This window comes from Vitis vinifera, chromosome 6 (genome assembly GCF_030704535.1).
Source record: "Vitis vinifera cultivar Pinot Noir 40024 chromosome 6, ASM3070453v1".
In the NCBI taxonomy this organism is placed as follows: domain Eukaryota; kingdom Viridiplantae; phylum Streptophyta; class Magnoliopsida; order Vitales; family Vitaceae; genus Vitis; species Vitis vinifera.
In genome coordinates, this window is record NC_081810.1 from 17,997,785 (window position 1) to 18,013,202 (window position 15,418).

General features: G+C 30.7%; 3 protein-coding genes and 1 non-coding gene across 4 annotated transcripts; 3 read left to right on the forward strand and 1 right to left on the reverse strand.

Moving 5' to 3' along the window:
• Window positions 1-1,039: 1,039 nt before the first annotated feature.
• On the reverse strand, window positions 1,040-1,112 carry TRNAF-GAA (transfer RNA phenylalanine (anticodon GAA)). Its single transcript has one exon. It is a non-coding gene; the product is annotated as a tRNA-Phe (tRNA).
• A 4,546-nt stretch (window positions 1,113-5,658) lies between these two features.
• On the forward strand, window positions 5,659-7,399 carry LOC104879685 (zinc finger protein ZAT9-like). Its single transcript, XM_010653381.3, has one exon. The coding sequence runs from the start codon at window positions 5,800-5,802 to the stop codon at window positions 7,123-7,125; it is 1,326 nt and encodes a 441-aa protein (XP_010651683.1). The 5' UTR covers window positions 5,659-5,799; the 3' UTR covers window positions 7,126-7,399.
• Window positions 7,400-9,644: 2,245 nt separating this feature from the next.
• Window positions 9,645-10,438, forward strand: LOC104879684 (zinc finger protein ZAT3). Its single transcript, XM_019220449.1, has 3 exons — window positions 9,645-10,029; window positions 10,089-10,167; window positions 10,225-10,438. The coding sequence occupies exons 1-3, from the start codon at window positions 9,645-9,647 to the stop codon at window positions 10,436-10,438; spliced, it is 678 nt and encodes a 225-aa protein (XP_019075994.1).
• A 2,833-nt stretch (window positions 10,439-13,271) lies between these two features.
• LOC104879683 (zinc finger protein ZAT9) lies at window positions 13,272-14,537 on the forward strand. The gene has a single exon (XM_010653379.1). It carries the CDS (start codon window positions 13,272-13,274, stop codon window positions 14,535-14,537), a length of 1,266 nt encoding a protein of 421 aa, XP_010651681.1.
• Window positions 14,538-15,418: the final 881 nt, after the last annotated feature.

Sequence of the window (15,418 nt, forward strand, 5' to 3'; positions counted from 1 at the left end):
AAAATAATTATCTAATTTATTAATTAAATATATTCTAATAAAAAAACTCATAAAAAATTAAAAAGTTACAAGATTTAGCTAATAATTAAAGGGCTCCTATTCGTCCTCTTTCCTTCTTTCCTTCTTCCGTTCTCTAGGTAGTTTGATGATACAAAATCTCAAATTTCCATAATTCTCAATTGTTTTCAAAAATAAAAAATCTATTTAAATACTTTCATATTTTCTTTGCCATATTACTCATAAAGCGTTATACACTTATATTCAATGTAAAACTTTTTCGAAGCATTCTCCCTGTTTTTTATTTGTTACTCAAAATAATTTTTAAAAAAAATTGAAAATACCTAAATTTCATTCTACAAAACAACTTGTTTTTAAAATAAATTCTTAAAAAACTACCTTTTATCAAAAGTTTACTAAACATGTTTTATAAAGTGGAAAACTATTTTCAGAAATAATTTTCAAACAACCTCTTAATCTCTCTAGCAAGGGCATCTGAACACCAATTCTAAGAATCAAAGCTACTCTTTTCTTCATGTTATTTATTGCAAAGACACATGTATTCATCATTAAGGGCTTGTAGAGAAAAAATTGCCCTTTTAGTGCATGAAATTGAGAGAAACCTTAATGAATGTCTTTCCTTGTGTTGTAGACTGTCATGTTGTATAAAGGCAGACCATATTAATTTTGGTTATTACTTATTTGAATAATATTTTATTTAATTTCATGGACAAATTAGGCAATTAGGAAATTGGGCTTTCCAGCCTCACCACCTTCATCTTTCACTGTATCCATGTCAACTGCACCTCCCAAGTTGTGACTCCTACTTGCGTTCTCAACAAAATACACAAATTGAGTGAAAACTTCTTATATTATAATTTTATCATTTGAAGGAAAAAAACAATAAATAAATAAATTGTATAAGCAATAAAATAAAAATTACATAAACAATAATTTTATCTAATGAAGGCAAAATAAATTTATTTTATTTTTTTAAAGAAAAAAGCAATAAAAAATAAAAAATAAATAAAAACAGAACAAATGCGGTGAGCGTGGATCGAACACGCGACCTTCAGATCTTCAGTCTGACGCTCTCCCAACTGAGCTATCCCCGCCTTTGAGTTGAAGTTTCTACTTAATTTAAGTAAATCGCTGTTTGTTTCCCAAAAAATACTGAGGAGGAAAAATATGTTATGGAAATATTTGATTTTATTAAAGAAAATCAAATATCATTAAAAAAAATTTTAAATTTATGTATTTTAAAAAAAATTTAATGTTTATATAATGAGGGACAATAAATGAAATAAATTTGAAAAATGATATAAAAATAATTTATTATTTTTATTTTTATTTTTTATTTTTCTTCCATTTTTCCTTTTTTATTTCTTTCCCTCAAATTTATTGGGAACCAAACATATATAGCCAATATGTTTATGCTCTCCAAGAAAGTATTTACATCTAGAAATCCATACAATTAATTATAAATTTAAACATTTCTCATGCTAATAACAAATTGAAATGGTATATAATACCCATTACATGATATGAGATATATTATTAAAAATGATAAAAAATTTATTATTTATATATATAAAAACTGTGTTCATTAATTTTTTAAATATATTTTTATTTTTAAATGGGTTAATAAAAATTCCAATATATTTTTTAATTTTTCAAATAAATTATTCTAAATTTTAATTTAAAAAAAAAAATCAAAACACCAAATTTGAATGTTTGAATCTTAGCCGTTGATATCTCTTCTTTCCTTGCCTTCTTTCTCATATATGTCAATCCACTTCTCAGGCTTCTTTCTCTGATAGTTCAGGACCCCAAAACTACCCAAGATCTATTAGTACTCAGAGATGGGTGCCTTGTTCTAGTTTTCTTCTTGTCAAGGGTCTCATGGCTGAAGCTGTAACTTTTGAAGGCAAAGAGAGGCTAGTTTTAGGCTCCAGTGTTCATCGAAAGATAGACTTTCTTTGAAGTTGATCAAGATTTCGATGGGAGGTGGGAAAGAAGGTGATGATATTGGGAAAAGTAGTACAGAGGGTGGTGTTGCTGAGAATATTGATGGAACTGAAACCAAGTGCCCTGTCTGTTCCACGAGTTTCTTTTCGAAGAACGCCATGTACGGGCACATGAGGTGTCATCCTGAGAGAGAATGTTGGAGGGGGATCAATCCTCCGCCCTCTGCCAAGATTGCTTCTTGCTCCTCTGTGTCGCAGGAAATTGATGGCTTGAGCCATTCGTCCATGACATCGACTGTGGTTTCATCTGATACCAGTCCCTCTCAGCCTCCTCTGCACTCGTACTTTTGTCCCTATATGTAAAATCGATGAGTACTGAGGCACATTTGATCATATTTTGATATACTTGGTCTTAAAATCTATTTTTAAATCAAAGAATAATTTTTTTAATTTTAAAAAAAATATTCATTTTTTAAAAAATTTATAAAAATAACACAGTTTCACAAGTTGTTTTTTTAATTTTTAAAAATAATAATAAAAAAACTTATTTGAATAAGTCGATTTTAAAAATAACTTTTCTATTTTGATTTTATAAAAACATTCTAAATTTAATTTATATACTATTAATTAAATATAACTTAAATCTTATTAAAAATGAAATTACTTATATAATTTAAAATAGATTAAAAATATATGGTTTTTAGTAAAAGTGAATAGTAATATTATAATAAAATTATAAATTATATTTTTTTATAAAAATATATTATTTTAGTATATTTAAAAAAATGGATATTAACATCTTCATAAAAGAATGGTTGATTTCATTTTTTTTATTATTAAAAATGAATAATAATAATAATAATATAAAAATAATAATTGTTAATATTATTTATTTAAAATAAATAAGGAATAAATTTTAATTTTTTTAACATGGAAATGAGTCATAATATTTTTCATTACATGTACACATTTAATTCTCAATTACAAACATGGTATTGTAGAATGTCTTGATTTAATATACAATTAATTGGATCAATTTTTTAAACTCTAAATTATTCTTAAAATTTAAAAGATTCATTAAAAAATTAAATTATTAATTATGTTTCACTTAATTTAGAATCTATTTACTTAATGAGAAATTTTTTTAAAAAAAAGTTGTATATATAAGAGAAACAGTAACCGGATTATTTGAGTTTCAAATTATCCTTATCGAGGAGAAGTAATAGGGTTATTCTAGACCAATTTTTGTTTATAAATTTCTATTATTAACTAACTCCTTATTTAAGTTTTAAGTTGTTCTTAAAAATTACTAGATTCATTAACATATGCAACACATTAAGTCTTGTTTAATTTCAAGTTTATTTGTCTAATGAAAAAAATAAAAATAAAAAATACTTTCATGTATAAGAGAAACAATAAAGTCATTTTAGACCAATTTTTGTCTTTAAATTTTTTATATTTATTGGATCACTTTTTAAAAATTATTAAACTTATTAATAAATCCAATGCATTAAATCTTTTTTAATTTGGAATTTAATTGTCTAGTGAAAAAAAAATGGAAAATTAATATGGTTGTATGTATAAAAAAAACAATAGAGTTATTATAAACTAATTTTTATCCATAAAATTTTGGCATTAATTGGATCATTATTTAGGATTTAAATTATTTTTAAAAAATATTAACTTCGTTATTGAATCAAACACATTAAATCTTGCTTGATTTGGAATTTATTTGCCTAATAAAATAAATTTGCAGAAATATAATTATATATATTAGAAAAATTACGCTAATTCAATCTAAGGTAATTACATTAGAGGGGGGATGAATAGGGTGATGGTCTCTTTTTACAAATTTAAATTATGTAAATGCAATAGACAATTATATGTAAATATATAATAAAACAATATAAAAATAATTGCATACAAAGTAAGAGAGTAGGGGAAAAAAAATGCAAACACAAGATTTTTATAATGATTCGGCGCAACCCAATCTATGTCCACTTTCCTTTAACTTCAATCTCAAACTTAAGGTTTCACTAATTCAAAACTCCCAACACAAGCCTTCAAGTAATACAATTGAATTATAGTTCCAATCTACCCTCTTGAACTTTTGGCTCCAAATACCCTTTACAATTCTCAAGAGATGATACCTCACTTTTGAACAACCCCTCAAGTACCACACTTGAGAATCCTTGAGTGATACCTCACACTTAAACTTTTCTTCTCAAAGATTTACAAATGGAGATAAGAAGTATTCTCACAAAATCCTAATACAAAACTTTAGGCTGAAATGTATAAAAAAACTAGGATTGGATGGTGTACTAAAGATATGTAAGTTTTAGAACAATTGTGCACTAAAAAATATTCTCCCAATGCGCAAATATATTCAAAAAATGTTTAGGAAGGTTAAACTTTTAAAACAATGAAAATTAGAGTCTTTTTATAGAGGAAAATGACCAAATTAACTATTGGGAGTTCAATCGATCGAGTTAAAGGTCAACCGATTGACTAACCGTTAGTATTTAATGTTTAGCAAGTGACCATTGGACATCAACCTCACCTTGACCGGACCTTGAATGGTTGAGGTTCAACTTTAATAAGTTGAACAAGTATTCTAGATGAGAGAGAACGTTTTTGTACCCTTCGACCGATTGAGCTAAACTGGTCGATCGGTTCCGCATCCGGTTCAACCGGTTGAGTCGTTTTTGGCTCAACAACCATCATTTTCAACTTAAAACCTGTTAAACAAGTTTGGAAAATATTTTACACAAGGTTTTAGTTGAAAACATAAATCATCTTATTTTAAAGGATTTAAAACAAAATTACTTTTGGATGATTTTGGTGCATAAATTAATAACGTAATGCATGAAAAACCTAGTGCACCAACAACCTTACAAAGAGATCCTATAAAACTTAGGTCTTGAAAAAACACTTTTCTTTGAGATCTTCTTCTTCTTATTAATTTTTCTTTAATTTGATTTTGTCTTTATAATTGTCACTTTGGAAATTATCTTGCCTAATCACACTTGAAATATAATCATTAATTCCAAATCTTATTTTGTTATCATCAAAATCGATATTAACCAAACCTTGATTTCACAATATACAAAAAACTAACCAAAACATTCATAATAAATTTTGGTCTATGACTTTATAATATTATTGAGTTCCATGACTATGTAGTATTAATAAAATCATTTTTTGAGTTTTAAATTATTTTAAAAGATTAACAAATGTTATTTATAAAGTATAATTTGATTTTTTTTAAAATATGTGTAATTTAAAAAAAATCATATTTAATTGGGTTGCGGAGTGAGAAGAAAAATGATCAATTTTATTAACAAAATTGTGAAAACAACTAATTGTTTTCTAAAAACTGTTTTTTATTTCACTTCCTTTTTAAGAATCGAAAATAGATTACCTAACAAATAAAATGATCGAGCATGTGAAGGATTTCTCAAAAGCTCTTCAAGATATTTTCAAGTCTTTTATTTAGAGGGGAAAGAAAAAAAAAAAAAAAACTTAACAATATGATTTCCTTATAGAGTGGGTAACAACTTAGAACCGCTAAATTAAGTTGGAGATCAGATTAGGGAATAAAAATAATTATTGTTATTATTTAATACCCAAATAAATATACTAGTATATTTTATGAAGGAAAGGAGATCGGTAAGAATAGAAATTCTAGGGCCGTAGGTTTCTATTAGAATTATTTGTATAAGTAAAATAGAAACCGTTCTCCTTATCTACTCTTCCTCTTCCTACACTTCTTTCAGTCCACTTCTCACAACCGCAGAGGTGGGGTGCTCTTTGTTTTCTTTTTGTCAAGGGTTTGATGGCTGAATCTGTACCTTGTGAGGGCGAAGAGAGGCGAGGTTTAGGCTCCAGCGGTTTACGAGAAAATAGGCTTTCTTTGAAGCCAATCAACATTCCGATGGGAGGTAGCGACGAAGGTGATAATGGGAAAGGTAGAAGAGCAGTACTTGAGGCAAGATTGGAATGCATGATCAGCAGCAAAGGGTTGGGTTGTTCAAAAGCTTTCGAGGGTCGGATGAGAGCTCGCCTTGATGATCAGGGCGACAGAGATTCCAACAAGAATAAGACTTGGAACCTCAAGAACGGATCAGAGGAAGCCAAGTGCCCTGTTTGTTCCAAGAGTTTCCATTCGAAGAAGGCCATGCACGGGCACATGAGGTGCCATCCTGAGAGAGAATGGAGGGGGATCAATCCTCCGCCCTCAACCAAGACTGCTTCTTGCTCCTCTGCGTCGCAGGAAATTGATGGTTTGAGCCATGCGTCCATGACATCGACTGTGGTTTCATCTGATATTAGTCCTTCCGAGCCTCCTCTGCAGTGGACGAAAAATGGAAGGAGGGGCCAGAATCGCATCATCAACTCATATTCTTCTTCGGGTTCGTCCTGTAATATCAGCTCATCGCAGAATAAAGGAATTGTGGAAAAGCATCAAGTTTCTGAACGTGCAGGCCTGCAGAAGAGGCAACAACTTAAGATGTTACAAGTTGGGAACCTAAGGGATTATCCATCCAAGAAGCTGAAAATCCATGAAAGAGGGGCTTTGGGGTTCAGAGGCCAAGAAGATGCTGGAAACAAAAGTGGTGCTTCTTGGAAGGACTTTCTAAAAATAGGGTTCAATTTGGGACCAAAAGAAGTTGATACGGACAAGAAGAGTAGTGATGATAGAATTATACCTGAGGGACAACTTGATGATCAGATTGCAAAGAATACAAAGAAGAGGACTCCAAAGTTCGTAAGCTATATGGATGTTTCTCATAATAACCGGTTTCTGAAGACATTATTACCGAGGAAATATAAATGCGGCACTTGCAATAAAACCTTTCCGACTTACCAAGCCTTGACCATGGGGAATAAATATGCATCATCTTCACATACCGCAGCTTCTGAGGAAGAAGGCCAAGCCCTTGGCACTTCCAAGCATGCCAAGCAGGTGGTGCAAAAATCCCACAAGTGCCGGATCTGCAACAAGAGCTTCCCCACGGGTCAGGCTCTTGGGGGCCACCAGACAACTCACCGGCCGAAGCCAGCCCAATTAGCTACAACCAAGCAAGAAGCCAGCCAGAATGCAGGTCCAAGAGTTTTGGATTTTGATCTCAACGAGCTTCCCCCAATGGAAAAAGAATGAAGGTGGTGCAGTGTTCTCCCTACAATTCAGTAAGTTACACTTATTGAGTAAAGGCTTATAGATTTTGTAATTTTCCTTATGGGATGATTTTATTGGTCCGAATAGAAGTAAAATAGTTTTGAACTCTCCCAGATGGAACTGCTGAAATTTATTTGTCTTCTGTTGGATTCAGCCCTAGAACTGATAGAATTGGTTTGGAATGTAATGGCTTTTGTACACAAGCATCGTCTCCTAAAACAATCAATAAGAATAAGAACAACCACTGGGGGGTGGTTTTGTGGCCTAGTTTCTGTGTACCTTACAAAAGTTACTTTTGTCTATGTATACGTATAATATGAGATAGGATAAGAGAAAAATTATCATATCCTATCATCCTATATTTAATCAAACAATGGGATATATTCTACTCTCTTTCTTTTATTCCTTTGATACAAAATATGTTAATCTCTATCTGCATATATCAAAAATTTATTTCTTATTAATTTTTTATTTTTTAATATACTCATTTTACAAAATAATTCTGTTATTCTAAATTAAATTTATGATTAAAAATGAAAAACTAAAAAAATATTTATAAAATAATATTAATATATATATAAATTATTTTTATATATTAAATAACATAATATAAAAAAATTTATTTGTAAAATTTAAATATTTTAATCATGAATATGGTTAGATATAACAAATTTTTCATTTCTTTTAAATAAAAAATATTTGATTGTTATATAATTTTTATTTTAAATACTAAAAATAATATATATTTCATATTATTTTTTATTCATTTAATAAATATAATATAATATAATATAATATAATATATCACATTGGATACATATCAAGAATATCATATCTCATTGGAAATAATATCCTATATAGGATATGCATATCTCATTTTAAGATATACTTATCATATCTTGCCAATCAAACGTAGTTTAGGTAAAATCAATTAGTAATTATAATTGAATAAATTACATTTAGCAAATTGTTCAAGTTAATAGAATAAAATACTGTTTTTTAGAATTTCATTAAAAAATAAATAAATAAACAAAAGCTCTTAGTAAGTTGTTTTTTAAAAACACTTTTTAAAAATAAGAATAAAAATTGTTTGAATAAATTATTTTTGAAAATAATTGTGTTTTGATTTTGTAAAATATTATAAATTTAATTCATATAATCTTAATTAAAGTAAATTTAAGTCTTATTAAAAATGAAATTAATTTTGTAATTTTATATATTTTTAGTTAAAATGAAAAGTAATATTATAAAAAAATCATAAATTATATTTTTTTAATAAAAAAAATACTATTTTAGCATATATTACAAAAAAAAAATGGATATCAAGGTACCTAAAATAGACTGCTATATTGTAACACATATTTTTAATTTGGTAATGGGACTTAAATTATTTATTTATATGATTGATTATTTATTTATTTATTTATCCAATTATTATGAGTTAGTTAAAATTAATTACTTATTTATAAAAATATTTACTTATTTATTGGAAAATTGATTTTATCACCATTACTTTTTTAAAATAATGAATAAAATTCTCAAAGGTTGAGTCCAAAAGGAACTCACATGACTTTTGAGAAGAAAAAAAAAAAGACTCAAAATCATCTCTATTAATGAATCGAGGCGAGTTTAATAATTTTATTAATTTTTTATTTAATTGATACATATAATGCATAGATTTGAGAAGAAGCGAAGAAAGTAGAGTTACCTATATGAAATGCATGAAATTAATGACATCAAGGAATTCGTCATTTTTATATTCAGGATTTCTCGAAAAAATCTTCTAAGATATTTTGGAGTCTTTATTTAAAGAAAAACTTTATTCAAATACATTCAGTAGTAATTTTAAAAAGTATTTTAACTTTTATAATATTTGAAAGATAAAAAAATTTATATATCAAAAATATTAAAAACTTTTCTTAAAATCAATACCAATCGGATATTTAGAATGCGTTTGAAAGCGATTTTAGAAAACGTTTTTAATATTTCTAATACTTGAGTAATGAAAATTTTTAAATATTAAAAATATTAAAAGCGTTTCCTAAAATCACTATCAAACTGACTCTTAGTACCATTGAATTAATAAGAAATAATATTGAGATAAGATTACATTATAAAAATAATTATTGTTATAATTTAATACCCAATTAAATATATAATTATATTTTATTACTATGTAATCTTGAAATTAAGGAAAGGAGATTAGTAGGAAAAGAAAGTCTATGGGGCCGTAGTTTATGTTAGAATTAGAATTATGATAGGATACGGCTGAGCAATGGCAAAAATAGAAACGGATGAGCAATGACAAAAATAAAAACACTCTCCTCATCAAGACTCCCTCTGCGCATCTCTACATTTTTCTCTTCTTTCCTTGACTTCTTTTTCATTATTTCAATCTGCTTCTCACAACCCAAAACCAGTAGAGATCAAATTAGTCCTTGGTGGTGGGGTGTTCAGGCTCCAGTGGTTCACCGGAAATTAGGAAGATAATCAAGATTCCGATGGGAGGTGGCGAAGAAGGTGATGATGTGAAAAGTAGAAGAGTAATAGTGGAGGCAAGGGCAGTATGCAACATCAGCAGCAAAGGGTTGGGTGGTTCAAGAGTTTGGAGGGGTCAGACGAGAGCTCAACTTTATGATCAGCGCAACGGAGGCGGTGATTCCAACAAGATCAATGTCACTTGGAACCTCCAGAATGGATCAGAGGGTGGTGTTGCTGAGAATGGTGGAACTGAAGCCAGGTGCCCTGTTTGTTCCAGGAGTTTCCATTCAAAGAAGGCCATGCACGGGGACATGAGGTGCCATCCTGAGAGAGAATTGAGGGGGGTCAATCCCCTGCCCTCGACCAAGACTACTTCTTCCTCCTCTGTGTCGCAGGAAATTGATGGTTTGAGCCATTGATCCATAACATCGACTGTGGTTTCATCTGATACTAGTCCTTCTCAGCCTCCTCTACGGTGGACGAATACTGGAAGGAGGGGCCAGAATCGCATCATCAAATTATATTCTACATGGGGTTCCTCCTGTAACATCAGTTCATTGCATAAAGGAACCTAAGGGATTATCCATCATATAAATGCAGGACTTGCAAAAAGGTCTTTCCGACTTACCAAGCCTTGAGTGAAAACAGGTCCGGCCATTCTTATAACAAGAAGAGTCTGGACATGGAGAATAAGTATGTATCATCTTCGTATACCTCAGCTTCTAAGGGAGAAGGCCTAGTTCCCACGGATCAGGCTCTTGGGGGCCACCAGACAACTCACCGGCCGAAGCCAGCCCCAAACATGAAGCATTAATGTTGTCTGCTGAAGAAGCCAGCCAGAGTACAGGTCCAAGAGTATTGGATTTGATCTCAATGAGCTTCCCTCAATGGAAGAAGAATGAAGGTGGTGCATTAGTGTTCCTTTTTTTTTTCCCTAAGTTTTGATAATTCAGTGAGTTACAGTTCCTGGGTAAAGCCCCATGGATATTGTATTCTTATATATATTTTTTCCAAATAGTATGATTTTCTTGGTCTGAGTAGGGCTATAGTTTTATGCTTTGTGTCAGATGGGACAGCGGAAATTTCTCTCTGATGTTGGATTCAGACCAAAAACTGTTAGAATTCCTTCGAAAAGTTTTGGCTTTTGTGCAAGGATGAAAATATCGGTAATTACGGATATATCGGTACTTCGATTTTACAGATATATCGGATATATCGGAGATATAGTGGCGAATATTTTGGAAAAAAATATCGATAAGCTTAAAATTGTTAAAAACTCATGAAAATGTAAGGAAAACCTCATAATAATATAATTAGAAGTATAATAGATATTTTAAAGTTATTTTATTGAAAATTTTGATATATGTATAACATGATTTATCATATTTGATAATAATATCGTATGCATCGATAAAAATATGAATTTTATAAGTGTACATTTATTATTAAATTACACCTAATATTATGATATTTGATTATAATATATCTAATTTTAAAATATATATTAGTATTAAAATATGATCCATTTAATTCAATTGTATTAAACAATATAAAATAATATATATAATTTTTTAATATTTAATTAATTATTAATGATATTAAAAACATTATGAAGAAAATTATATAATTTTTATATTTTTGGTAATTAATTAAAAGACTTTGCATTTAATTATAAAATAATTATAATTAATTTGCTCTGTAAAATATTCTTATATTTTCTTTATATAATGAGTTTAAGTATATATATATTTGTTGCATATTATATATCAAAGGGCAAGTTAGCCCAAGTAGGCTTCAAATCCTCTCGGCACCAAGCAAATGGGAGTGCACTGTAGCGCATATGACTTTCGCTGACCTGCATTGACCATGCGATATATCGCGAGAAATAGGCTATTTCTCACGATAAATTCTGAAATATTGTGTCGAAACCCTTCGATACACGATATATCGCCGAAATATCGCAACATTTTCTTCCTTGCTTTTGTGCATATATTATCTCCTTCTAGAGTATTTGGAGAGTACGCCATTTATGTATAAATTTGTGATCTCTTGTAGCTCTCCTATTGTAATTTTTGAAAAGGAAGGGAAGGGAAGGGGTGGGGGGAATTTCCTAGCTTCTTCTTGGATTTTGAGATTAATGCTCAATTATTTATTTACCTTTCACACTAAAAGAATGACTATTAGAATACATTATTAATTAGATCAAATTATATGTTTCTCCACGAATGCTTATACATGTAGCTCAAATGTAAGTTTGATTTGCTTTTATACATGTAGACATGTTACATAATTTAAATTTAATTATTGATCATAGGCAATTAAGAAGGACATAAGGGTAGAGGTGTAAATAAAGTCGATTGTATCATATAAAAATAAAACCGAACCAACCAGATTGTAAGTGAAAAAACCGAACTAAATCAAGTCTTTTGAGGTCAATTTGGTTCAATTTTCATGTATTGATTAAAACCCATATTAATAGTTTTTTTTTAATCCTAAATCTAGTTGTAGATTTGTGTTTGTTTTGAACCCAAATCCCATTAACTTGAGTTTATATTAAACTTTAAATCTAATTTGTTTTTCAAATTAATTGAAACCAACTTGAATTTGATATTAAAAATATATTAAATACATTTAGAATTAATTTGACCATAATATAAAAACAATAAATTACTTTAATATAATCTAATATATAAAAAATAATCAAATATTAAACAATTATATATAAGTTTTAGAATATCAAGAAAAATTGAAAACTAAACCAACAAGATCAGTTTTCAAAATTCTCAAACCAAACCAACCTTTTTTATTTTTGAAAATCGAATCAATATGATTGGTTTTGGTTAATTTGAATCAATTTGTCGGTTTTTTTTTTTTGTTTTACTTACACCCCCTTTTGATAAGGATTATAAGGTGATAAGATCACATTATGGACTTTAACTAGTCAAATAAAATTAAAATAAATCATATTTTAAACCTTTTCATCAAAATCATTTGTCCAATCTCAACTCACTAAAATTAAAGCTCTTAATTCAATTCCACCTGCTCTCTTTTTCTTTTATGTAATATGTAAAAAGAATCAATAATTAATGGTTAAATAGAAAAAAAAAATTAATGCTACCACTAAAGAAAAAACATGTACTTAATAATTTAATTACAAATAATTTTTATAAATATTTTGAATGTTTCCAATCAATGGAAAGAATTTTTAATGTTTCACATTGAAGATCACCACTTGAAATTAGGATTTAATTTGGAGTTTAGCACCATTCACAAAAGCAGCTATTTGATTTCAACCCAACTTTAATTAATTATATTTAAAATATAAAAATAATTTTTGCTATTTAATACCCAATCAAATATGCTATACAAATATAGTATATTTTATTATTATTATTATGTAGAGAATAGAGCAATAATCTAAGGACAATCTTGAAATTTAAGGAAAGGAGATTTGTAAATATAGAAACTCTAGCATCTTGTTTTCAAAAAAATAGAAACTATTTTCCTAGAGAGTTTGTACCCCATTGCCACACTTTTCCTTATTTGCTCTTATTTTCTGTTCTTTCCTTAATTTCTACCCCTAAAGCACGGAGAGAAAATCAGTAGTGGGGTACATGCTGTTAATTTTCTTCCTGTAATAGGGTTTCATGGCTGATGATGTACCTTGTGAAGCCGAAGAGAGGCAGAACTTGGCTCCCGGTGGTTCACCAGAAAATAGGATTTCTTTGAAGTTTATCAACATTCCCAAGGAAGGTGGAGAAGAAGGTTCTGATAAAAGGGGAGGAGTGATAATGAAGGCAACACTCGTATGCAGCTTCAACAGCAAAGGGTTAGGTTGTACAAAAGCTTTGAAGGGCCCGAGGAGAGCTCTCCTTGATGATCATGGTAACTGGGGCAGTGATTCCAACAAGAATGCGACTTCAAACCTCAAGAATGGATCGGAGGCTAGAAGCAAAGCCATGTGCCCTGTTTGTTCCGAGGTTTTCCAATCGAAGAAGGCCATGTACGGGCACATGAGGTGCCATCCTGAGAGAGAATGGAGGGGGATCAGTCCTCCACTCTCGGCCAAGACTGGTTCTTGCTCCACTGTGTGGCAGAAAAATGATGAATTGAGCCCTTCAGCCATGAAATCAACTGTGGTTTCATCTGATACTAGTCCTTCTAAGCCTCTTCTGCGCTGGACGAAAACTGGAAGGAGGGGGCAGAATCACCCCTTGAGCTCATCTTCTACTTCTGTTTCGTCCAGTGATCTCAGTTTATCGCATAAATATGGAGTTAAGAACAAGAATCAAGTTTCTGAATGTTCAGGAGAGAAGAAGAGGCAAAAAGTTGAGGTGTTACAACTTGGAAGCTTGAGAAATTATCCATCAAAAGAAGTGAACATTGATGGAAGAGGGACTCTGATGCTGAAAGAGAAGGCTTTGATAGACACTGAGTTAGGTCCCAGACAAGCAGGCCTTGACAACAACATAGGGGAGGAATCAGGTAGCAAGAACACTACTGATAGAAGCAAAAACGGAAACAAGCTCGATCAAGAAATAGTAAGCGAGTTGCTTCTTGTGGCACCCAGGGAGTATAAGTGCAGCACTTGCGATAAGATCTTCCCAACTTTCCAAGGCTTAGGTGGACACAGGTCTAGCCATAGTTATAAAAACAACCTCCAATCGATGGATACCGGAGAAGAAAAGTCTAAAGAAGGTGGCTCCAAGGCGGTGGTAGATGGGTTCAAGTGCAATATTTGCAGCAAAACCTTCCCATCCGGTCAGGCTCTTGGAGGCCACAAGAGGATTCACTTTCAAGGATCAACCCAAGCAGCACCCAGACAAGGCTCGGCCTCTGGAAAATCCAGCAAATGTTTGGGAGATAAAGTGCTAGATTTTGACCTCAATGAGCTTCCTCCAATGGAGGAATGAGGATTATGGAAAAGTTGAATCAATCAACTGACTTCAATCAGTATGTTTAAGCCATTAGGTAGTGAACTGCTGCAGCTACCAATGCATCTTGCTCCTTTTATAATTCAGCCTAAGTTTTTTTTTTTCTATAGACTGATCAATTAGTTGTATGTGCTTGATGAAGAAGAGTACTCTTTTTCAATTTCCTTTTTTTTTTTTTTTTTTCTGTACACAATGGGATAATTTTTGGTGTTCCATCGGCCTTGATGTGAAACATCCCCTTATGTTATTTGTGGCCAAGTTTTGGTTATTGGTTAAATCTGATTTGGATTTTTAGGCTTTAATTCTTATTCTTTTTCTGAGTATATTAATGTCTTTGAAGCTTTAATTTGCAGAGGTACATATAGTTGAGGTTTTTGCATAAGTAGTGAGGGATAAGGACCTCCAAGAAGAGACCAGGAGGAGAGAGAGAGAGAGAGAGCCTTCCCAGTGAGCTCCTCCACAGGTGCTGAAAATAGGAATGCCTGAAAGAGGGCTTTACAAACGCTAAATAATAACTTCCCTGAATCGTATAGAGAGAGAGCCCCACAATGACCTCCTCCTCTTGGTTTTGCTGAAGACCTCTCAGCTCTTTCATTTTCTTATTCTTCAAACAACTCTCAAACCCTTCCAGAAAGAATCCAAAACCCTCCCACAGTGTACCAAAAAACTACCACTCTCTCTCTCTCTCCTTCTCTCCCTTATCTTCCTACCGAAAACCTTAACTCTCTAAAACCTTAAACCCAAAAAGAAAAAAAAATTCTATTTTTTTTCGAAAGTATAAAGAAACTAGCCATAAGGCTTTGATTTAAGGTTAAGTTTTTGAATAACAACCTTTGGCTTTCTCATTTTATTAAACACTT

Bases quoted from the DNA above. Each gene is read 5' to 3' on its own strand.
- LOC104879685 (XM_010653381.3), top strand. From the start codon at position 5,800: ATGGCTGAATCTGTACCTTGTGAGGGCGAAGAGAGGCGAGGTTTAGGC.
- LOC104879683 (XM_010653379.1), top strand. From the start codon at position 13,272: ATGGCTGATGATGTACCTTGTGAAGCCGAAGAGAGGCAGAACTTGGCT.
- LOC104879684 (XM_019220449.1), top strand. From the start codon at position 9,645: ATGGGAGGTGGCGAAGAAGGTGATGATGTGAAAAGTAGAAGAGTAATA. The intron at 10,030-10,088 runs GTTTGAGCCATT...AGTCCTTCTCAG, and splicing joins TGTGTCGCAGGAAATTGATG to CCTCCTCTACGGTGGACGAA. The intron at 10,168-10,224 runs GTAACATCAGTT...ATATAAATGCAG, and splicing joins TTCTACATGGGGTTCCTCCT to GACTTGCAAAAAGGTCTTTC.